The sequence below is a fragment of the Numida meleagris genome, chromosome 5, assembly GCF_002078875.1.
Source record: "Numida meleagris isolate 19003 breed g44 Domestic line chromosome 5, NumMel1.0, whole genome shotgun sequence".
Lineage (NCBI taxonomy): Eukaryota > Metazoa > Chordata > Aves > Galliformes > Numididae > Numida > Numida meleagris.
In genome coordinates, this window is record NC_034413.1 from 30,102,034 (window position 1) to 30,127,526 (window position 25,493).

A 25,493-nucleotide genomic window follows, 5' to 3' on the forward strand; every position below is an offset into this window, starting at 1 on the left:
AGGGACAGCACGTTACCACACCAACCTCGAGGGAAAGAAAGGGCTGTGGGCAAGGGGACAGCTCGGCCCCTACAGGGGGCCGGAGGACGACGCCAGGCCGAGCAGAACGCCATCACCTCGCCCCTCAGCATTACCCCGGAGCCGAGGGCGGGCCGCGGGAAACACTTCAGCGCCGCTCAGCCTCAGCCGCGCACAGTGCGCATGCGCGCTGCCGCCGGGTCCCCACGGTGGAGGGGAGGGGCGCGAGGGGAGGGGCGGCGCGGCGCGCGGCCATTCGGGCCCGGCTCGCTGAGGGAAGGCGCCGCCGCCGCCGTGGCCGCCGCGATGGTCTCCTGGATGATCTCGCGGGCCGTCGTGTGAGTGTCGGGAGCGGGCGGCGCCGCGTCCTCCCGTCCTGTCTCGGGGCTTCCCACGGAGGGGGGCGGCGGGAGGGAGGCGGGCCCCGTTGGCCCCTGGGCGCCGCCGTTGGGCCGCGGAGCGGGGGTGGTCTCTGAGCGCGGCGCGGTCCCGGCGCTGCGGGCGCAGCTGGGGCGGGGGCGGCCGCCGGCCTTGCGGAGCTGCGTCGGACACTGGCTCGGAAGGGCCGGGCCGCGCCGCGCCTCTGCCTTCAGGAATGCGGAGCGCTGCCTCTTTCCGCGGCCCTTCGCGAAAAGTGAGGTAGAGGGAGTGGCACGCAGCTGGCAGCGGCGGCGCGGAGTGCCCCGGAGCTTCCCGCAGCGGGGTCGGGAGCAGTCAGGGTTCGGACTGGCGGAGCCTGTCACGGTGCGTGTGAGCGCTGCTTGTAAATGGATGCAAATGAAGCTGTAAAGGCAGGTTGGTAACTGTCAGCAACGTGTGGCGGCTCTGTCTGTGCTGGCCCAGTACTTGCTGCGTTGTTCAAGTTAAGATTGTGCTGCGTGTGACTTCTTGCCCGGCTAATGAGGTGATCCTGCTCACAGAGCAGTCCTGCGAGTGCCTGAGTGAGTGCCAGGAGCAGCAGGAGTGTGACGTGGAGCAGGGGGCAATAAACAGGATTTCCCCATTTTGATGGTGACAAACATCTCCCTGAAGCTGCCTGCTGTCATTTCAGCTTGAGACTTGATTCGCTGTCAGGATGTCTTCTCATGCGTAGTACATTTGTTGCTGTGATCTTAGCACCTACACAAATAACAGTCCCTTATCCCTTCCTGCTGCCCTCCATGAGACCTATCAGGTGGCTGAAACGGCTAAACAGAGCCTTGTGTCTCAGAGCTGGTAAAGAATGATGTTGGCTGTGGGAAGAATTGCTGCCACTCTGTCAGCATGGCCTTCCCATGGACAGTAGAGGGTAGATGCATACCCATACTTTCAGTGAGTCAAATTAGCTGCTGAACCTGTTTCTGCTTGGAAACATAGAAACAGCAACTAGAGAATTTTGCCTTTAACTGTGTCTTAAATTGCGCTGGCTGTAAAGGTAATATCAGCAGCGCTGAGCACCTGTTTCCAACAACCAGATTCTTGTTAAGTTGCTTGTGGTGACTTCCTCCCCCCTTTGAAATTAGCTACTAAACCGTGTGCTTGCATTTTGAGGATTACGTCCTCTGTGAGTCTGACCATTATCAGAGTCATGTAAGGGGATAGTCACTCCAGTGCACAGTTCTATTGCAATAAAGAACAGTGTATTACTCAGTTTGGTTTTTTGCTTGCTGTTGCTGACTCACTTCTGTGTGCTCGTTATTTTTGCTAAAAAGGGAATCTTTGATACTATTTATAAATCCTCTTCACCTTCTTGTGTTCTTGTTTCCCAGCTGTGGGACTTAAACCTTGTCAGTGCTCAGCTTCCTGGGTAGGATTTGTTCAGTGCATCCAGGAGAGCACTTGTACTGCTTGGCAATTATTGTTTAACTTTGCTTAATAAAGTAAAATTCACATAGAAAAGGAAGGTGAGAGGTAGCATGAAGGTAGATGTGGTGTGACATAAGATGTTTTTAATCAAGTAGTCTTGAGACTGTCCTCCTTGCCCTCTTTTTCTCAAGATCCATTATACAGTCTTCATCTCTTTGATCTGTTTGTCTTCCTGATATCTTTCCAGACTGTTTCAGTGGCTGTTCTCTGACTTGTGCATCATCAGTTGGTTAGAAGTATGCTACCTTTTCATTAGAGCCTGTAAGGAAGATGAAAATACTTCTAACCAGGATGTAGACGCTAAGGCCTGAGATTTTCTCCTACTTTCTGTATCATTTTCATTCTTGTTTGGAGTCTTTTGTTGTATTCGAGATCCATGCAGATTCTGTGCTGTCTATAGCAAGTCCAAAAAGCTCTGCTATCCTGTTTGAGGAAGATCTGCTATCTTCACGAGTGATTGGAAGGGGCAGCAGTTAGTCTAGCTGCAGCACAGTCCTTTTCTGACTGACCTTCTATTTTTCAAAGTAAAAAAAAAAAAAAATCCCAGTAAAGTATGCATTTGTAGATGTGTCACAGTGCCTTCTGAATTTTCATACAGAGGATTTGTCCTGATGTGCGCTTCCCAAGCAAACTGACTTCTGATTCAGTCTGAGAACTTGCTATTTGGAGTTCATCAACTAAAAATAATTTGGTTAAAGCTTTAAGTAACTAGGGAATGGAGGTAGTAGAGAATTAGAATTCTTAATTGCATGTGAATTGTCTTGAAAAGTCATCAACTGGGAGTGGTTAGAACTCGCTGCTTCTTCCCATTCTTTGGCAAAACTTTGCTTTAATGAACAGTTTTGCTTTCTATAAATGCTTCAGCATTCAGACGTGTGAAATACCTCGTACTAGTTGTGTATCTTCTTTTCTGTTGAGAAGCGGAAGACCTGAAGCACTTAATTAGAATACCTTTTCATTTTAAGGTTTATGGGTGCTGTTAAGAGTAAGTATAGGTTGTTATCAATTCCACTCTGGCTATTGCAACAGTTTTAAGAAGGGTTGCTGCAACATTTTTCCTTCTTTGCACTTCCAAAGAAGCCGGAAGAACATAGTAGTTTGTTTCAGAGTCCCAGAAAACTTCTCCAAGTGTTACACCTTGTCAAGTACTCAGTTTCTAATGGTGGAAATTTTTAAATTTATGGCTGGCTGTCTTGTTATCTCGTAGCCTGTGTCTGACTTAATCTGCTTTGATTGCTCATTCTTCTCATTTATAGGGTCTGAGCAATTGTGTACACATCGGTTGCTGAGACAGTGTATTTAGTAGTAAACACACTGAGTACTTGTCAGTCACAGCCTGGTATGGATGAGATCAGACTATTCTCTTGTGCCAAGCAAAGATGTTATGCATCCTAAATAAAAAGGAGATGGCCATTTTGTTCTTGCAATCTGTTAAAGCAGACTGTCTGCTGTAATCTGTTAACTTTTTTCCTCTCCTCATGTAAAAATGGAATCTGCCCCATCTGTGTTGCTTTGCAATGCTCACTCTACCCCTGTATTTCAGCGTATTTTCTTTCCAGTAAAGTTGTTTGAAAGTCTCGACTGTTGGAAGGGTGAGGTGTAGTGGCCTGCAGGAGAAGGTATTTTTGTGAGATGCTTGTAGCTGCTTTTTATTCCTGCGCATACCTATTCCCCACTCCCATTTTGGACCTGTGCAGAGAGCAAGGGGTGTACGAATAAAAGATTCAGCAAGTGTTCCACAGCTGTGGAATTAGGCTATAGCTGCAGCTATGTGAAGCTGGACAAAGACTGGGGCAAGTTGGAGCTGACCTGGAGATGGGGAGTTGTATTAGTCTTTCAGCTCTTGCTGCTTTACAGATTAGAACTGTTTATTTCCTTGCAGTTTCCATGTAACCGTGTATACGTTATAAACTTGGATTGTATCTTGCTCTTGGAATATAAAGGTTTTTACTAAAAACAAGTACAAAAATACTTTTGTGCTTGTTTGTTAATCAAAATGCTGTCAAGCGTGTTGCTTGAAACAGCCATAATTCATTAGATGGAATTGAGTGTAACAATACTGCCGACATGCTGTGTGGAGGTAATAGCTTCATGCAGCCTGACCTTCAAGTCAGAATGGCCCTTTGTGGGAGAGTTCCTTCAGCTGTTTGTAGCCTTCTCTTGTTGTGGTTGGATGCTTCCAGCTGAAGCCTGAAGAATGTTGAGTGCTGTCGAACTCCGAATGTAAAGACCCATAAATTGCAGCTGCACCTGTGGGGGAGAGGAGAAGAATTTGCTGTCAGGGTGAGTGAGGTGGAAAGATGTGCTGAAATGTCTTTCTCCCCACAGAAATGAAAAGAGTCGATCATCATGTGTCAGTTATCCTTGACACTTGATGCTACGCTGAAACATTTAACTGGCTTGTTGCTAGGAGGGGCCATCCTCTCACCCTTCCCCCATACTCAGAGGCCCGAAGCTGTGCGGCCATGGAACGATTCAGGTTGTTTTGTCAGCTGAAGCGTGCTTGAGAGTGGATCATCTTTGCTTAGTTCCACTGAAGTGCTCCAGCTCTTGCTGCTGTCGTGTAGTTGCTATATGCCGTGTAAATGCCATGCTGAGAATTAAAAGTTGCAGGAAGAAAACAGCACTGGTTTTGGTGTCAGCATCTTGCCAGGCGCGTTAAAGCATGCTCTGTATTTACATTCTTTGCTTGCGTGTTGCTGCTTATTGGTTCTTGTGATGAGTCTAGTTACAGTAGTAGTGGTGCAACTGCTCTCACTAAACAAGGCCTCCCAATTTTTAAAGGCTCTTAAGTTTTGTAATTGGAAATCTGTGACTAGATATATGTCAAGGGACTAAGTATATTGTCCTGTCAGTTGAAAGCTTAAAGTCTTTTACATAATTGAGCAATGAAATCGTTAAAATACTTCTATCCATAGTTCAGCTTTGCAGTTGGGTAATCCATATGTACAGTAAAAAGTGTCTGCTCGCTAAGCTTGACTTGCAACACTTGCTCTGTGAGCTCCTACAGTGCAGGATGACTAGATCTGACAAAGAGTTGGAAATGAGTGTACCCACTGCCTGCCTGACACGCCTTTCCTTGTGTCAATGTTTGCTATGCAGTCCAGCTGCTCTTTTCTTTCCCGTGTTTATGGCATTCTGCAGATGCGGAGCATGCGTGCTCAGGGCTCGTAGCCCAGGGCGGCCTGGTGAACTAAAGCTCCCTGAAACAGATGGAGCGCAACCAGAGGCGTACTGCGGAGTCTGACATTCTTATTTAATTGTCTTGGCGTGTGCTCTGTTACAAAACGTGCTGAAATCCACATCTGTGTTCTATACCTTGTAGATAAAGGAATACTGAGAACTGCGTGCTCTGGCACAGAAGGACGTTTCTAATTAAAACAAACAACTTCTACTCTTGTACGTTCTGCAAACCAACTTCTACTTTGTCAGAGCGTATCATAGCATCTCAAGCATTTGCTCTGCATAGAGGCAATTTTGTGCTGTAACCAGTCTTTGGTTCTTTTGTATGTAGAGCCATCTCCTGATAGGCACTTATAAGGACGTCTCTGGGGAAAGTCCCAAATCAGATCCTGATATCTAAATAAAATAAAAAACTGCTTTGGCTTAGCGCTTTTAATCCTTGGTAAGAAAATCTTAAAAAAAAAAAATAATAAAAACACAACTTGCAAAAATCTCTCTTCTGGTCTTTAATGTGCAAGCAGCTCTTTCTGAGACTATTGGTCCTTTTTGTTCTGCTTTTGAAATTTCAAAACATGCACTATTGTGTGGAAGTACCTTCTTTAGCCCATCTACGTATTTAGAGAACAAAAAGAAGAAAGCAATGCGATCTTTCTGTTGTGAATCTCTCACATTTGAAAGGCTTGCGCAATTAGATAGTAACAATTGACCACTGGAGGAATGAGTTATACGAGGTTGTAGGTAGGAAAGATTGACTGCTGCGCTTTTGCTGACAAGTGTGACTTTAAACGTGGTAACCCATGTGTCGAGATGCTTGAACGCAGCAGTTGTAACTCCCCATAGTGGTTAGCTGCGTCCTGAGCCTCTGCGGATAGTTCCTAGTGCAGTTTGTCACTGACAAAATAATGGGGTGTTACTTTGTTTCCTGTGTGCTCTGCAGCCACTCGGCAAACATTGATACGGAAGTAGGTTTAGTTAGGAGAATGTTTTCCCTGTGTTATCACTTTGAAAATATTGTTCAGTATCCCAAAGACTGCTGGAACTTGTATTTGATGTTCAAAACTAACACTGTGCGACTTCTTTCTAAAGCCTTTAACTCAGTGTAAAAATGCAAGGATCCACAAAAGCAGAACTTTCCTGAAGTGAGAAGTCTGACGTAATGTTTTGCTTTCTTTTGCTAATAAAGCTGTTGGAACTCGCACTGCTGGAAGGGGAGCACTGGAAAACAGTTTGTTCTTGTGCCTTACAACTGCGGCCTGGTTTTATTCCCAACTCTCTTCGTAATGCACTGATCAAAAGCATGGAAAGGAGAACAAGGAAAGTGCTCACTAGCTTAGGGAGATCTTGATTAGTTTTGCTAACAAGGCTACCTTATGCTCTAATAGTTAAAGAAAAATGAATTATTTGTTACTGTGCTCTTATTACCTTTATCTGCAATTTTTTTTCCCGCACTAGGACTCTGTTCTGGAACACATGCTTTCCTTATGTCTAAAAGCACATTTAATGTTATTCAAATTAAGTATATTTACAAGTAGGCTGCTTTAGAAGCCATGGAAGGAGCTGACCTATTCACATTTTTTACCAGTGAACAGCTTAAGGTTCATGTAGAATACAGTATGTCCACAGAAACATAAAATACATAATTTTTAGTGACTGCTTTAGCTGTCACTAGCTCATCGTAGATGCAGTTTAAGCAGCGTTGGTTTCACAAGTCAACATATACAGCTTCCAGTGGTAATTCTTTCTCAATAATAATAATAATAGCCTTGAATACCTGGGACTTGCCCCAGCAGCACCTCACGTTCATGTGTGTGTGTACGTGTGGCTGGGCGGCAGCCGCTTCCACATCCCCTCCCTCCCCCCCCCGTCTGCTCCTGCTTTAATGTATGAGTCTCTAAAGAATGAGGTTCACAAGGGGGGGAAGTTGTTTTTCAGCATGGTATTTCTGATATTAAATTACTATTAGGGCTGCAGCTTATTGGAGATTCTGCATGTTGTCAGTTCTTGACTTGGTGTCTAGCACTGTATGCAGAGTTTCTCTAAGCACTATCTGTAGTTGAAGAAACATGTATTTTGGAATGACAAGTCCAGATGATATCTCAGTGGTATCTGCCAAATACGAATTTCATAGAAGAAGCCTTTTCCTATGTACAATGGGGAAGTTTGGTTTTTGAATGCTCTAAGAGGCTTTAGAAATGCCTTTCTAGGTCTTTATCATTAACAGAACTGTTTGGAAATCAGAAACCTTAAGGCAGAAGTTGAGATGTAAATAGCTTGTGATGATCAAAAGCTATTGTCAAAAATAGTCACATGAGGAAGAAATAAGGCTTGTTTTATTTCAGTAGCCAGTGTTGTGTGGCTGCATCATTTTTCTTGGCTGAAATACTTTTTTTTTTTTTTTAAGAATTTTCTATGTAAGCATGACCTTGAGGCTCTTCTGCATCAGCCCCCTAGGTTATAAGATGTACGATGATTAAATTTGAGCTTTCTGAGCCTTCAGGTTATGAACACTGCTTTCCTATTTAAAGCCAAGCACCCAGACTCAGTATGGCTCCATGCGGTGTGGCTTGTCTTTCATTTCTATATGGCTTGGAAATGAAATGCAGTTTATCTTGGAAAAAGTAGAAGGCATTCTTATTCGGAACCACTCCTATTGTAAATGTTAGCTTCCTATAACTGGTAATTTTGATGTTGATCATACTCCAGAAATGCTGAGAGAAGACATTCTCTTAACAGCAGAAAGCTGTGGCTGATGGCGCATTCTAAAAGCAGTGAGATTTTCCAAAGTTTCTAGCTGACAGGTGAAAAAGCAGAGTTGGCAAGGGAAGAATCCAATTGTTTTTTTTTTTTTTAACTATGTATCGTTCTGTGGTATTGGAAGGATTGTGGCTAGGCTGTTGGTGATGCTGAGGCAGAGGCCAGGAGAATGAAACTCCAGGGTGATGGCTAGCTTTAAAGCCACTTTACAAAGCTGAAGAAAGCTTTAGATTCCACAAATGGTGAGAATGAACATAACTTCGGGAGGATATTGACTGATTTTCCTTTAATATCAGCAATAATATTAGAGGTACTATGTTGGTGGACTTGCATAGTTCGTGTTGGATATTAAGTCACTTTTTTCCTTGCGCAGCTCCTGAGATGATGGATAAAACATGCTTGAACACTTTGGTATGAAGAATTTCTCCCCATCTGGTGCAGCTGAGACTTGAACACCTACGCTGTGTAATTTTGCACAGGATTTCTGTGATGACTTGCACATCTTGATCTTGAAGATAGAATAACTTGGGGTAAATAGGCCCAAACTAAAGCTTTAAAAACAACTCAAGTTGACCAAAACTTTTTCTCCCAGCACTGAGAAAGGATTACTGTCACAAAATACTGAATTATCTTGCTTGGGACTTAGATATGTTATAGAGTGAGGCTGCTTTAAATGTTCGGTAGAGTTGGTATAATGATAATGTTTTTTTTCTAATTGCTTTGTTTTTATTCTTCCTGAGTTTTCCTGGTGTTTGTGTTTTTCACAGCATTTGCTTTTGTTTCTGTCAACTGCTGAACTTTGTCCCTTGCCTTAGTGTTGCTCTGTTCAGCTGTGATGTCTTACTGTGTCAGTTACCATTTTGTACTGGATAGAAGAATATCTTCATTATGCAAACCTGAATGTTATCTGGTCATTTTGCCAGGATGAGGATCTTTGAGATCTCTAGGATCTGAAGTTTAAGAACATTACATGTGCTCAAAAATTTGCAGTTGGAAGTAATGAGGTGATAGTATTTGTTTTATTCTTCTAATGCTTGCCTTGCCTTTCCAAACATCTGACTGTATTTGCATGTTTCAGATGCTTACTGTGGCATGAAACCTCTGAAAAGAAATGACCACTGACTTGACGTGAATTAGTTCAAGTTGCTGTAATGAACAATTTTTCAGTGTGCAAATTAAATTGAAATGGAAGGTGCTCGCAAGGTCTGGCCTTGATATAAAGGACTTCACGTTCTTGCGCATAAATTTAAATTGTAGGAGCTCTGAAAAATATTTTGAAGACACTGAATAAAGCTAATATTAGGAAGAAGGTAAATGTGAGAGTCAGACAGTTGTTCTTGACTTCAAATTACCAGAGCCAAGAAGTTAAGTATTAAAAGCATGTATAATTTTAAGCTTCTTGATTAAAATTGAATGTCTCACTCTGGAATTTGTGGTGTTTGTGCTAATTTTGTTCAACACTTCATCTGCTTGAAACTCATGATGTGTTTTAGGAGCTCATCAGAAGTATCCTAAATTGACAGGATCACATTGCTCATGAAAACTGTATGCTTCGGTTTAAGAATCTCGAAGGCTGGTAAATGTAAAGAGCTGTTTCAAAAACAAACAAGCTCGTTAACTTGTTTCTTTGTCAACTTTGTCATGATTATATTAACATTTTTAAAATATACTCATGTAAATTAGAACTTATGCTGCATAGCTGTTCCTTTGTACATCCATATAGGCATCAGCTTTCATCTCTGAACCTGGAAATATTTATAATATTAGTTGTTTTCTTGCTCACTTGCTCTGTGGAATAAGCTTGTTGATCCATGTGCTGAATACAGAAAACGTTTGCTGAAAATTAGAGTGAGTTTGACTTCTTCCTTTTTTTTTTTTTTTTGTAAAAAGAAAACAAACAACAAAAAAAGCAACAAAATGAAACAGGTCAACTGGTCTCGTTCTCTAACTGACGTCTTCAATCCAGCCATCAGTACTTGCTGATCATGAAAAGAAAAGGACGGTTTGGTTCAAGGACATGTCTTCTACTTTGAACAAAGTCATGCTGGGTTCTCAAGGGCTGTATAAGAAGTAGATGTAACCATTGATAATTGTTGGCTAGTTCTTGGGATTAGTTGTGTTCTTGTCTGATGCCTCAGGTGGCTGCTCAGCAGCCATGAATACGTGACTTCCAGTGGCAAACAGTCATAGCAATGAGAGACTTCAGAGAGTATTAAAGTAGATATGAAGGAAGTTAACTTACCTGAAGTTTGAGTAAGTATGGGCAACTTTGGGAATTTGCTTTCTCCAGCAGGGATGAAATTCTGCTCTTGAATGAAGAGTTAGGTGAAAGATTTAATAAGGATTACTTTGTGTTGAAGGCCTTTGGTGTTTGTTCTTTATCACGTGGTGATGTTAGAGGAATCTTGTTTTGGTTTCTTGGAAGCTATGAGATCACCTGCTGACTATTGTGTATACGTGGCTGATTTTAGTATGTAAACAGGAAGCAGTGCAGGGATATTCAGGACACTATTACAGTAGTATTCAAGCACGTGTTGCATCCACTAATAGGTAGGCATGCAGAGAAGTGGCTAAGACTTATGTAATAATTTCTGTTCCTGTTGCATTTTCTGTTTGCTTTCCAGTACTAGCTTGTTAGAATTTTCCATACTGCTGGGTTAGTTGGTCTTTTTGACTGTTTTGAAGAGCATTTGAGAGGTTCTTTTCAACTATGTTGGTTTTACCAGGCTTATACCTGTGACAAGAGGCGAGTTCCTTCATAGGGTTTACATACAGGTAATCACAGAATCATAGAATGGCCTGGGTTGAAAAGGATCTCAAAGATCATCGAGTTTCAACCCCCCTGCTGAGTGCAGGATCGCCAACCACTAGACCAGGCTGCCCAGAGCCACGTCCAGTCTGGCCTTGAACACCTCCAGGGATGGGGCATCCACAACACCCCTGGGCAACCTGTTCCAGTGCGTCACCACTGTCTATGTGAAAAGCTTCCTCCTAATATCTAACCTAAATCTCCCCTGTCTCAGTTTAAAACCGTTCCCCCTTGTCCTATCGCTATCTACCCTCATGAACAGTCATTCCCCCTCCTGTTTATACGCTCCCTTCAAGTATTGGAAGGCCACAATGAGGTCTCCCTGGAGCCTTCTCTTCTCCAAACTAAACAAGCCCAGTTCCCTCAACCTTTTCTCACAGGAGAGGTGCTCCAGCCCTCTGATCATCTTAGTCGCCCTCCTCTGAACTCGTTCCAAAAGCTCCACGTCCTTCTTGTGCTGGGGCCTCCAGGCCTGGATGCAGTACTCCAGATGGGGCCTCACAAGAGCCGAGTAGATGGGGACCACCACCTCCCTCTCCCTGCTGACCACTCCTCTTTTAATGCAGCCCAGAACATAGTTGTCCTTCTGGGCTGCCGGCGCACACTGCTGGCTCATGTCCAGTTTCTCGTCCACCAGGACCCCCAAGTCCCTCTCCGCAGGGCCGCTCTCAAGGAGTTCTTCCCCCAGTTCATATAAATGCCCCTAGAAGAGAGAAACCCTGGGAGAGCTGTGATACACGTGCAGTGATACAGCTTCATGTTACAGTGCCCGTGATAACCTTGTGTAAGAGAGTAGCCTGGGCTTTGCTTTGGGAGTTGGTACCATGTTCATACTCCACAGGGCCTTAAGAGAGGGCTGATACAATGCATATGCAGCACGTTCATTGCTGAGAGTGGGACTCAGGGAGCTTGCATCTGGTGCATTGCTGGCTGGCTGAACAGGCCCAGTAGGCTGCAAGCCTACTGTGTGTAGGCCGAGTTGGAAATTCAAAGAGGATTCACCCTTATCTAGTGTGTGTATGGGTATTGAGTTATCTGTTGATGAATACTTCTATGATTATATATTGTTATCTAGAGCTTTGTAGTTGCAAGTAGAATGAGTAACAGGCAACCTAGAAAATACTGTGGTAGTTTCTAGTGCTTTCAACTTTGGGAATTCTTAATATGTTAGAATGATATTTAATGGTGGCAGAGAAGGGCAAGTCTTCATTTTGGACTCAAAAAGAAATTTCACTGCATAGCAAACAGGTTAATTAAAGATAACAGTGTTTTCTTGGCATCTAAGTCTTGTTTTCTCTGAGAGAAACCTGGCGAGCCCATGCAAATAGGCAGTCAATCTTACTGGTGTATCTTGGCCATGAGTAATATTCCAGTACAGAACATCCTTTATGGGAGATATTTTTTTTTCTAATATGTATTTATGCTTGGTCTCCTTTCAGACTTCTTGTAATTATTATTATACATAGGAGTATGCTTGCATGAGGACAGGGAGGTAGAGGGGGAAAAAAGGGAAAAGTAGGATGCAACTTGGTGGGAAGTTCAGGAGTTTATCCTTACATTCCCATGTCCCTTTATTGTCTAAGGCCGTTTTTTGTAATTACTTGGATACATACTCTTTAATCGCAGATTGTTATGGTTAGTGTTGTGCATCTGAGTGTTGACCAGTAACAAAGTGCAACGAAATTTTGTCAGGTGTTGAGAGAAAGTCTTCATTTAATGTAGTGCCTTTCAAAACCACTCAGGATGAAAAGGTCGGGGTGAACTTTTGTTTGTGTCAACATATGAAAAGCTGAGATAGCAGCTGGCTTAGCATGGGACTTTGTATTCAGCTGTAATCCTCAGGGTGAGGGGTGCCAGTGAGGTGTGACTCACGGTCTTTTTTTTGTCTCTTCAGTTGTAGGCTTTTTCCCCTCAATAGGGTTCTCACAAGTACTCATTATGCTTTATGTTGATCACGAGTATACCATACAGATGTTTAACAGTTACAACTTACTTCATAGCTCATCATATTTTATGTATTGCAGCCCCTTCCCCCCCCCCCCCCCCCCAAAAAAAAGAGAAGTCCTCCTTACAGGAGGGACTTATAAGTACATGAATAGCACATAGTCTGAGCAAACGAGTCATTGCTTTTCCAGTGTGTGTTGATCAAAACCCTAGGAGATATTATGTTAATGAGCATGACCATATATTTCTTTAAGTCCAAGACCAGCCAGCCAAAAACTCCAGTATCATTCTTCAGACTAAATTTCATTCTACTGTTTAGTTTCCATTAGCAAGCTTCCCTTTCAAAAGGAATGTTTCTTAAACTAAACCATCTAAACAAGGCCCGAAACAGTAATTGTACGTGGTGCTATGTACATGTTTATGCACAGATATTGCAGTATAGTTAAGGCTTTGATAACACACACACACACACACACACACACACACTTAGGAGTTGTCTGTGTTACTTCTAGCATGTATTTCTGTGTATTACTTGCTCTTACACAAGCTTGTGTGCGAAGGGAATGGAAGATGCTCCTGTCATAGATCACAGTGAAAGACTGCTATTGGGAGGGGAAACTGGATGGGGTCAGCCGAGTAGGGAAATGTCAGGGGTTCGTATTCACTGCCATGGTTTTGTGCAGGCAGGGTAGATTTGTTTCTTTGTTCTCCAACCTGACTAATGCTGTCAAGTGATTCCTCAGGATGTAGGGGTGTATTAGTAATGTAAATGCACACATTAACGAAGTTTTGGTTCTCTATCAGTCTGTGCCAAGACTGTCAATCTGTCAGCGGGTGGGCAAATCACTGTCATCTGTTATCAAACTTGTTAGGGCAAGTGTAGCAAATGACATTGTCCCCATAGAATCTTAGAACGGGTGAGTGTCCTGAACAGCTTGTACTATCAGGGAATACTTGTGGCCCTTGTCTCTAGATTTCAGAGAAACAGAAGAATAAAATTCCAGACACCGTCCAGTGCTTCCGGCAATCCTTTGGCAATGCCAGCAGACTGAGGTTGTAAATACACTGTTGGTTTAATGGGTTAGTGTTCTGGGAGTGTCGATGCAAGCTGTACTTCTGAAAGACTTAAAGGCTTTTATAGCGTTGTGTAAATATAAAATATGTCTAAAAGTAATTATTTTTATTATATACAAATTTTAAAACATGAGTGTTGTTCACTACCCAGGCTGAATACGTTCTGTAGTAGAGGAGGCCGATTTCTCATTAACTGGTCAGATGTGAGTTCAGCTGCTTTGCTTCAGAAACTACTGTTTCAAATAGTTGTGTGTGATAAAGCTGTTTAAAGTGTAGGACTATTGATTATGTGATAACACAGGTAATGTGTTTTAATAATTACATTGTAACACGAATGCATTGTTCTGGGGTTTTGAGGCTTTGCTACTTCTTTTTTGCTTTGTGTTTTGATTTTCATCTCCTAGTATATTTAAGAAACGTCTCTCTTTGAATGAGCAGAATGTCCATGAGGGAGGTGGCTGTACTGAAGGAGGAGTGCTGCTCTAGCTGCTGAGTACAGCTGGGAAACGGCACTAGCTAGGCGTACAGCTGGCAGAGAAATTACATCGGTAAGCAGGATTACCCCGAGATCTACTGGAGAAATAAAGCAAATGATGTCACACTCGGCTGAAATGTTTCCATCTGTGGAAGCTGGCTTTGTTCTTGTCTGCTACGTTAGTGCAGTGTGCTAATGTACGCTGTGAAGTACAAAGTAGGTTTTAAAAATAACACTTCAGCTTTTACGTTTGAAAAGCTTTGGGCTAGTCGGTACATCCTTCAAATGCATGTAGTTACTGTAAAAATAGCAGCGGTAGAATGTGTTTATAATGTGTAACAGTTGGTATCGCTAACAACTCTGAGATGTTCAGGGTATGGGTGCAAACAGGAAATGCTCTGCTGTTGTAGCTTTGTCAGTAGTGTGGATTGTACCCAGGCTCCCTGCTGCCGTTCTGCGAGTCTCTGTCTCTGTCTTTGGTCAGCTGCAGCGAGCTCTCCTATCCTCCTAGCTCCACACTAATCTGTGACTTATTGATTGAGGGCAAAACTGAATTTGCTGGAAAAAAGATCTGCTAGTCAGGGAAAACCAGCTGCCTTTGTCAGGTCTGTGTTGTGCTGGGTACCATTCTCTTTTTCACTCGAGGTGTTCTGTGGCTGAGCTTTGTGATCTCCTTACTGCTACTTCAAGAGCAGTTGTTCCCAAAGCAATGTTCTTGGAAAGAGATCCCATTATATCAGACGATCTAGCAAACTTTCAAGGATGTTATGATTGGAAAAAAAAATGCTGTTTGAATTTAAAATTAAAACTAAGCTTTTAGAATAAAAGCAGTGTTACTTGACAGTAGATTGAATGGAAAACTATGGACCAAAGATCTATTCAGTAAAAGATGGAAACTGTTTCTCTTTCATATGTTTCACAGAAAGAAACTTGCATGTGCAGTCTGCTAACAGCCATATAAATAACTTTGGACTGTTTTCGACAACTGGGAGGTGCTTAAATGACCAGTAACCACTGGCATGTAATTATGAAGCCACCTGACAGTTAGCAGTGGTTGTGATGTTCATGAACTTCTTTTGTGTCTTTACTGTTGAAAGAAATTTCCATGTTTGTAAAGTCACCGTTACATTATTGGATTAATGAGGCTTTCCTTTATCTCTGATGCTTAATGGTCCTAGTTTTAGCCCGAAGGAGCAGGGAAGGTGAGTGCCATTAGAGCTGATGGGCTACTGAATGGGGAATTCCACAGGGACAAAGAAGAGAGGAAGAGCTCTCCTCTGCAGGAGTTCATCCAAACTCTCAACCGTTTATGGATGCCTTGTATATTGGGAAAGCTGTGTCAGTCTTTGCTGTTAGCATGTTGCAGAAGATGAAGGCTCTGGCACCTTTTCCTTCTTTTCTAAAAAAAAAAAAAAAAAAAAAAAGGCAACTCTGCTACTTCTTTTGTACTCCCAGTAGTACCGATTATTTAAAGCTATGAAACTTTACATTTTAGTTGATTATATACTTTGGTTAAATTTTGACCATTTGAGTGCAAAACATACGTCACTCAGGCTCTTCTTTAAAATACCATGTGATGCGTCTTTCTTCACTTGGCTATAAGAAGTTCAGCTCTGAGCTTGCTTAGGAGAACACTGGGTATCCCTAGAAAGGTAAATTTTCTCCCACGTGTAATCATCCTTGGCAACTGGTAAGCGATGTCGTGGTGGTGTAGCCAGACTTTCCTGTAGCTGCTGCTTTAGGCCATTGGAGCTGAGGACGGGCGGGTACCTGGCTTTGTACAGTGTGTCAAGCAGGTGAAAGAAAGCATAGAGCTCTTTCAAGGAGATGGCAGGAGATGTTCAATCTATCATCAAGAACAGTTCCTCCAGTTTGTGGGCAATGTTTTTTTAGTAAAACCGCTGTGCAATAACAAACTTTTACAGCGGATCTTTTTTACTGATCTGCTGTCACCACGGATTGGTTAGCACCCTCTCACTCTGCTCTCTGCACTTTGAGGAATTTTAGCAGAAATTGGCTAAGCAAAACTGAATTAATTCCCACTTGCCTGTATGTCCATGTGTTGGTTTTGAAAACTTCTGGCAAAAGAAACTCAAATAGCAGAACTTATCTTAATTTGTTATAACTGCTTTTGAAGAAACTCCTGGTCATCTGATAATAGGCAGAAATACCAGTTCTGGCTTATCTCCTAGGGGCAGTCTCACAAAACTGCTGTCTTCAGTGGCGCACACTTTTCTGTTAGTGTTGCTTTATTCTTATATATTACTGGACTCCCTCCAAGCAACCTGTAACACTGATTTTTGTTTCAAACCAGAGAATGGTGTTTTCTTTAGTAAGTTAGTTAGATTGCTCTAATGATGTGTTGTTCCTGCTTTGCTCTGTACAGTATAACTAATTCTGAAAACTCTTTTATTTTCTAATAGGCTGGTGTTTGGGATGCTGTATCCTGCATATTATTCATACAAAGCTGTGAAGACAAAAAACGTGAAGGAATATGTAAGTCACGTTGCTTTTAATTGCTTAATTAATTAGATGTCTCTGCTGAGATACCACAGTCACGTTTTCATTATGTAGTGCAACAAATTATACGGAACTTTAGTTTGATCATCTTGGCAGTAGATACAAAACCTTTGTGAACGTAGTGGCAGTGCTGTGTTTTTTCTTTTGAATGATAAAGTTTAGATTTCTCAAACTTTTCATATTGGAATATATAGAACGTACTATGCCGTCTAAAGATCAGGAGGATTTTAGAACACAAGATTTATGTTAGCTGTATTTCAGTTAAGTGCCCCAAATAATGCAATTCTGGGCAGGGAGGAGGGAAGAAAGCTTTTGAATTCTGCCAGCACCTGTGGGTAAGCTGTGACAGATTTGATTCTTGGTGACCATGTCAGTAGTAGCGGCGATTTAACTGTTGTTGTATGGCGATCAACAGGACATTCAGCCTGAGAAAAGGGGTAGCTCTGGCTAACCACTGCTCTTCAAAGACAAGGGCAAATGTAACCAGGCAGGAAGAAGATCTAGTTAAGATGATGGTGAAGAACAAAGGAAACCAACCTAAACCAAACCATTCTGTGGGGAAAGACACTTATGCAGTTCAGAATCCATCTGTTAAATTGTATACGTTTCAAAGTGAACAATGATGATTATTGCAAAAATGGCATGCAGTTGTGAGGAGCTTCAGTCACCGAGTTACTTGCCTGTTTTAAGAGATAGCCAAACTTGATTTCAGCAACTAACCTTTTGCACTTCAACTTGGCTCCCTGACTTAAGATAGTCAGCGCTGTCGGTATTTTAATTTGGCAGTTGTAGCTGTGACTTAATGCTACTGTCTGGGTGTCTAATGGTGCTGCTCGGTACTTTGCTGCAGCATCAGAATGCAGTAGCTGTTGTTCCTCCTCTTGTATGTCTTACATTTAGCCTGGTTGCGTCATCGAGGCTTCAAAGTGGGCCTCATGTTCGTACTTCTAATCAGCTTGTACACAAAACCCACGCCTTATTTGTGCACTTAGAGCTAGTGCCTGCTAGAGGTAAGCTTCTAGGAGGAAAAAGTGTCAAAAATAAGTGGGAGAACTTCCTCTGTATCATGTTTACTTTACCCTGTCAGGGAAGTATATAATGCAAAGAACATAAATCCAGTTTTCCTTCTTGCTCTCTCAGAAGGCATCTACAGGGTTAATAGAGGATGGCAGTTGCCAATTCTAATGTAAGAAATCACCTTAAGAGGTGACTAACAGTATGTTTTCTAAAAAATAATAAAAAAAATAAAAAAATTACCAGAAAGCTAAGATTCTGACTCAAATGTCCAGTTAGCAGTGACTTTTTTCTTTTTCAAGGTGCCTGTCACACCAGACCTTTAGTAGGGCCTCGAGCTGTAGTTTTCCAGTTGTGTATTTTATTCAATTTGAAAAGACTGTTTTTCAATCAGCTGTGGTCTTTGACTAGTCTCTGCATCTGCACTTGCATCCACAATGTTCACAGGGCTGAGATGAGTAAGAAACATCGCGTTGTTTCTAGGCCTTCTTCAATGTTTCAGCGCAGCTCTCTGACTTTTTCACAGCTAGGGAATTACAGTGATTCCTCAGTGAGTCACCACAACATTGCCAGTTGGGATAAGTGTCCAGATAGATTTTGGGAATGATCCATGTTTTATCTTCCCATCTGGGTCATTTTCTTCAGAGAGAGTATAGGTTACTGCAGCATTCCAAATGGCACAATCTGCTGCCAGTCATGTTATGGCCCAAGCCCAGCTTCCTTTCCAGGGCTGTGTGTGGCTCAGGACCATCTGCCTTTGTTTGCAGGATTTCGGGAGCTTTATACCGGTGACATTTTGGACGTAGCTATTGCTTCTGCCAGGTTTTTGGTTTTGTTTTGTTGGTTTTTTTTTTTTTTTTCTGGTATCTTGACATACTATGTAGGTCATGATGCTGCAAAATGTTCACAGATAATTTCTGAAGTGAGGTTTTTTTTGCTTCTGTTTTGGATAATGTAAGACATGCGTGGACTTCAAGTTCTAGAAATTAAGATCTTTTCCTTTGAGGAGAATTATTTGTTCTTTTAATTACCCCGGTTTAATGGAATGACTTAGATCTTTAAGGAGGTTTTTCAGCGTATTGTGCCAAAGTGCCTGTAGTAATCATCTGAAACATAGTTTAGAAGTCTGAACAACCAGACTTCTCAACTTGGCTTCAAAATCCTGACTTGAAAGGCTGTGTGTGCTTCAGCTGAAGCCGACAAAGATGAGCTTAACACTTAGTAGAAATAAAAGCCTGACGAAACAAATCTGTAGTCACCCTTTTAACGTAAAAAACAAAACCTAATCAAAGCTTCTGAAACTTTTATCTTGAAGAGTTGAGTTGGTGATGGTCTTTACAGCAGTGTCAAAATACTGAATATCACCTTTTGTTTTTCCTTATTTTTCTGGTACGGAAACCTCTAAGTTGCACGGGTTCACTTGTCAAGGATATTTTTGGTACCAAGTGAATTAGTTCAGTTAGGATATAGTTTGACCTGTGTTCTTGAGAATCTTTGTCCAGACTGCAGCAGGACTCCTGGCAGGTGTCATGTACCTTTCTGTGGAGCTCTTGCTTCTCTTCACTGCATCCTGAGAGAAATTCCCCTTCTAATGTTCCTAAGTGGATAAATAGATGTTGATTGAATAATGAATAGCCTTGGCAAAATATGTGGGAAAAAATCAGTATTGCATGGCATTTTAAACATGCAAAATTAGAGCAGGGATGGATGTTAACTTTATTTTTATTCAGGTGTAGACTCCGGTTCATGGAAGGGTCACCAGTCGAAATGTCACATGGCCTGTCAGAGATGACTTCGGCTGCTGTGTACGTTTGTCTTAGCTTAGTCAAGCCTGAAATATCTAAATCCTTTGAGAGACTGAAATGAAGTGTCATCACATGACTGAGTTTCTTTTCAAACTGAAATGCAGAAAAGTATTTAAGATGAATGGGTCTCATGACAAAGGAAGTAGTTTTAAAGCTTAATGCACAGTTATGGAAAAGGCAGCAGCGCAGCATGAGATTTGGAGTACTGACTGAAGTCCACTTCAAAAAAAAACCAAAACTGTATAGATCAAATCTGAGCCACATGCTCTGTGGGAAACTGTGTATATTACTGCTTTTGAAAGAGACTAATACAAATTTAAGACTGGAACCTACTATCGGAAAAATGTGGTGGTTAATGCTTTGTGGATATATCAGAATAGTTAGCAGTCTGTATGTTATAAATGGAATGAATTTACTGCATCTGGTTGCAGGAGTTGCTAATTAATTTTTTTTTTAAAGCATAGATGGCGTTAGAATTTAAAGAACGTGGGTGTTCAGTTAGAAACAACTGAATAAGCAGTGCTTGATTAGTGGTGACCTATTTTGGAAATATGTTATGCTTGGCCAGTGACTTAGAGAAGACATGCATGGAACTACTTCTGTAGTCTTTATTCTCAAAGATGTAATCTGTCTAGAAAAGAAAATTTGAACAGATGTTCAAGGAAATTAGAGATTTAATTAACTACTAAAATACAGTTTGAGGCTTTTTAAAGAGCATTGTCTGATTTCAAAAGAGTGATGTGTAGTGTAAATCTTAAACCAACAACAAAAACCCAAAACAATCACAACCTCCCTCCTAGCCAAACAAACAAATCAAAACCCACACCACAAGTACAAATAAACGCTGAAGCATTAAGGTGCATAGATGTCAGCTCTTCTGTTAACAAGAATTTTGTGGTTCTTGGCGTGTGAATAGCATTCAAATTCCGTGAAAATGCTTTTGTCCTGCCTTGCTCCAGTGTCAGTACTGTACTGCCAAGTACGTATGGAGAACCTAATTGCAAAATATAGCTGAATAACGTATGTTGTGAAGTGAAAGTAGCGGCTATTCACTTATTAATGCTGAAAATTTTGAGTGTCCTAGAAACATATGGATTACTGTGAAAGAGTGAAATATTCCTTAGTGCTATACTGGGAGTTGCACTTTGTACTTACGATAATCTACTGACTTCTTATGGTGTTTTTTTTATTTTTCCTCATCATTAAAGCTTTTTAGGGGCAGAATCAAATCTGTGAAGCCAGTTTAAGTGATATGGTGACCCTGGTGACCCAGGCGTTTCACTTAGCTCATGGCTGCTGCCACCAGTTTTTACAAACAGAAAACCTTTAGGGCCTTTCTATAATTTCAATTGAAACCAGACTGAGATGCTGTTGAAATTCTTGCTTTGACAGCTTTGAACTGATGGACTGTTAAGAGTACTGTGTATTCTACGTAAAGGAAAGAAAAAAAGAAATAAAAGTTCTTACTGATGGTGTTTTAATTTTCAGGTTCGCTGGATGATGTATTGGATTGTATTTGCTCTTTATACAGTCACTGAAACAATAACTGATTTAACAGTCTCTTGGTAAGAGCATGCTTTCTATGAACACTGGATGCAATGACATTTGTTTCTCATGTACTTCGATTTGTAGTGATGTACCTTTCTAAAAAAGTTGTGTTTGTGGAGGACATTATTTTCTTTACCCCAGCTGGAGATTGCAGTGTGTGTGAATGAAGGATAATGTGATTCCAAGCTTGCTGTACAGTGTTGCTCGAAATAAAGACTACAAAACTTCTACCTTCACTGTAGAAGCTGAATAGCAGAATGAAATGCTTAAAAGCATAGACTGATCTCTTTGTTTAGGATTGTGTAATGCAAAGCAACTGTGTTATTTGTTTTCATTTTTTGCAGACAATGATACGTTCATTTCAGAAAATAAATCTATAGGTCTATAACTTGTTTAATTTTTGTCTAGTATGACTTACTGTATGTGAAGAATCTTAAATGCTAATATGTTGTCGTTTGGAGAGATCTTCTCGATTTAATTAGTGCACGTTTCCTTATTCCTGTTGTTAATTTCATGCAACTTTCAACTTGTCTTTAGGTTTCCACTGTATTATGAGCTGAAGATTGCTTTTGTTATTTGGCTCCTTTCCCCATACACTAGAGGGGCGAGTTTAATGTACAGGAAATTTCTCCACCCTCTTCTTTCTTCTAAAGAAAGGGTAAGAAATAACTTCTCATTTTTTAATGCCTAATATGGAAATACCGTATGCTGAAATACTAACCATTGCTAAACAAGTCATAAAAGCAGATCAGTGTGTTACTGGCTCACCAGGCAGCATGAATTTGGACTAGAAAAGTGCACATGACTGTCCATATGCTTGCTTCTATTTAATTTGCGGACAGTGTGTGACTTTCTATTGACATGAGATGGCATAGTGTTCTCTGGTCTACCTAGTGTACCTTGCTGAGCCCAGCTGAGTGGAAGTGACATAGTCAAATTTTTCTGCTGGAAGAGCACGTACAGAAGCAGAAGTACAGTTTTTGCAACAGCTCTTCATGTCATCATTTTTTCTAGCATATCCTAGTGATAGAACTTCTCAGAATGAATTATGTTGGTGACATTTCTGGTTTGCAAAGTGAAAAAGATACAAAAATAGACTTTTTACTGAATTTTAAGGCATCCGTCTGCAGAAGAAAGTACCCAAACAGAAAACAACTGAAAGAGTATCTAGCTTTACCCAAAGTATAAAGGCCACAGATCTGCTTAATTCTCTTTCAGTATTGTATTTGGATGTGTGGAAAAAGCAACGAGCAAATTTGTGAAGACTACTGCTGCTAAACCTCACCATATGGAAAATAAGCAGTCAGTGCAGTGGGTCAGTACAGGGAAAACATGTAGCTGACGTGATTTGAATGATGTCATCTTGACCCTAGGAAAGTTGATGCAAACAGTTTGTAACTTCATAAGCTAAAGGGGTTTTTCCCTAGTCTGCTATCTATTGTGAACTACCTTGAAGCCTTTACCTCCAACTCTAACCATTTACCACAGCTGGAAATAAGAGTCCTGGCTTTACTGTCCTTCATACTTACCTCTGTCAGAGCTATGGTCTCTGAAGTTCTTTGTGAGCTGACTCTAGCTTTCTAAGGAATTAATTTTGTCTTGTGTGTTGTTTATCTTGTACAGCGTTTGTCTGGCAATTTAAGCTTGCTTTCTATGAGAGACTTATGTAGCTGCAATGTTTCTGAGTGTGTTAAAAGTCCTCTGTTTTATCTTCTTGTTTGGCCAGACTTCATCCTTTTTTTTAAGTGAGAGAGTGTAAGTGAATGGAAGATTAGTATACAAAGCTAAGAGTAATTGTTCCATTAAGTATTTTCTTCAAGATTTCTTCTGTCATCTTTTTTTTTGAAGAAAAATAATACTGTGGGGTAATGTGATTCTCATATGTACAACCCTTTAATACCTAAATATACTTTGCTTTAGGAGATTGATGAGTACATTGTACAAGCCAAAGAAAGAGGCTATGAGACCATGGTGAATTTTGGAAGACAAGGGTTGAATTTGGCAGCAACCGCTGCAGTGACAGCAGCTGTAAAGGTAACCTAACATTGATTGCTTTTGTCCTTAATATACTTGTTGAATGGCATGATGTGATACTGAGGCTTGGCCATTCCTGTGTAAAAAGATTAACTCTACAAATGTTTAGAGAGCCTGGAACACAATGCAAGGGCTGCAACGCTGCAGTCCTCATACTGTGTTTGTTGAAGATGGCTTCTTGTTATTTTTTTTTTTTGAATGATGGGGATCCAATTATTGTAATTCAGAAGATACCATGCATTTTTCTATACAGGCTTTTGGTAAACATGACCATTGTTTCTTTTCTGTCTCTGTTATGCTTTCTTGTTGGTAAACAAACTATTTAAAGGATTTCTGGCTTCTTTCTGCCGTTTTTCTCCAATCAACTTGAGGTAACTGCATATTTGAAGTAAGGCATGAAAGATTACTACCACAGATAAGTTTCTTGACACAATTAACTTGTTTGCAACTAGTTGATTGAATTATTAAATTAATGCACTAAGCATAAGCTTGCATATTGCTGCTTAGCATTCTCTTACTTTATTTAATTTTCATTAAATCATGAAGTAAGCAACCTGTGGTTGTTCTGGATCCAAGTTCCTACAAAACTCGTGACCTTCAGTTGAATTTCAAAGGATTCTGGGTCTAGCAAAAAAAAAATGCAAGCTTTTCAGTAAGCTTCTGAGCAACTTGAAGCCCACCAAAAGGGAGTAGAACTGACAAACATGTTGAGTTTTTTGCTACGTGTATCCATTTAAAACAAAACATAAAGAAGTGTTGTAAGAAAGATGTGTATATCCTAGTTAAATGTTAGTTTTGAGGCTCTTGGGATTAATTTCCTCTGGGGAATAAATGGAACTGCTGTGTTCATAGTAACAGCACTGAAAACTCTTAGTAGACAGCAGAAAGTACTGTAGTAGTCCCAGGCAGTCACGGTTAAGGAGGTACAGCTAGCATTTAATTTCCGTAATTGTATGTAAACTTCTTGTTTTATAAATCTGAGACATTTTTGAAAACTGCATTTTCAAACTATATCTCAAAAAAGGACTGGAAAAACAGTCACGCATACCTTGTTTGTTCCCTTTCTCTTTTTAAAGATGTTTGTGGGTGGCAGCTTAAAAATAACATTGTTTTACAATATAGACACAATGAACATGAAATCTAAAAGCGTGATTCAGTTTGACCACTGGTTCTTATTTTGGGACTGAAATTCGTGGTATTGTCTTGGGGCATGATGTAGAATGAAATAGATTACACTTCTAGAATGAATGTTTCCAGGTTGTTTAAAAGAAAATGAACCGGCCAAACAAAAAACAGTAATAACAGATCTATCTTGGAAGTACTCTGTTGGGAAAGTTCTAAGAACTATGCTATTTAAAATGCTAAAAATGCAAATTCTTTGCCAAATAGCAATCATAACTTAGCATAACGTGCACCTGTAATGATGCTTATGCTCTGTGTGTTTTCCCCATGTATGTCTGTCTGGCTAAGACTGGGTATTTCCTCGTTAATCCTTATGGTGCTACAGAAATACTATAAAATAAATGACACAAATATCTCCTCCCAGTTTCTTCTGAAGTATGAGTAACTTCTGCGTAAATGTCATCCGAGTTTGGATTTTGTTGCTGTTCAGCTGTAACTGTCAGGATGCCTGCTCCATTTGTTAAAACTTACTCAACATGCTCACGAGTACTTGTAAAGAATTATTTCAGTGCAGATGAGATGTTTGGGTTAAACAACTACAATACCCAAGACCTAAAATAGACATGATTTAAGCAGCATGAAAGAAGAGACCCTCTGAAAATCTTTATTTTGGCATGTTAAACCTCTGTGTTGTTTGTCATTCCAAAAAGCTGAGCGTGATTGCTCCGTGCAGACAAATGGAGACAATGCATGTGTTCTTGATTTTGTTCCCTATTTTTGAAGAGTTGACTGCTGCCTCCAGCAGGTGGAAGGATTATCCCTTCAGCGTGAGCTGGTGGAGCATGCTATAGGATTTCAGGAATGGAATTCTGCAATGTATTAGTGGGATCAGTTTTGATGGGAAGGAGATGGACTTCCATCACTTTTTTTTTTTTTTAACGGAGCAAGCGTGCTTATTTTGACTCGCTGGATGTTGGTTCTCAAATTAGGAGCAGAGAACGTAGGAGGTTAAAGACAAGAGGAGGTCTGAAGAAAGTTAGGTAGTAAAGTGTTCAGATAAATGATACTAGGATCTCTGCTTTCTCTGACTGTAATAAATTTGTTTGGACTTGAGTAAAATTGCTTAGAAACTCTCTGGAATGTTTTCGAGAACAAAAGTGGGAAAGAGTGGTTTCTCTAAGGGCTGTCAAAGGAGAATGGGTTTAATATTAAAAGCCTGATTATCTGTATAAAGGAAACTGAAGCAGACAGGTCAGTCTGCTGAACTGTGACCTAGATTTAAGCCTGCTGATCTGTGAAGTTAAACTGTAGTTGGCAGGAGTTGTGACTTACAGTTTAGATTCCTATC

At 40.9% G+C, this 25,493-nt stretch overlaps 1 protein-coding gene across 1 annotated transcript in view; it reads left to right on the forward strand.

The window, feature by feature from the left end:
* REEP3 (receptor accessory protein 3) overlaps window positions 195-25,493 on the forward strand; it is a 38,417-nt gene continuing 13,118 nt past the window's right edge. The window contains exons 1-5 of the mRNA XM_021398326.1: window positions 195-356; window positions 16,526-16,598; window positions 20,930-21,006; window positions 21,527-21,647; window positions 22,910-23,023. Coding sequence (XP_021254001.1) covers window positions 202-356; window positions 16,526-16,598; window positions 20,930-21,006; window positions 21,527-21,647; window positions 22,910-23,023 — 540 coding nt within the window. The 5' untranslated portion in view covers window positions 195-201. The remainder of the gene's footprint in view (window positions 357-16,525; window positions 16,599-20,929; window positions 21,007-21,526; window positions 21,648-22,909; window positions 23,024-25,493) is intronic.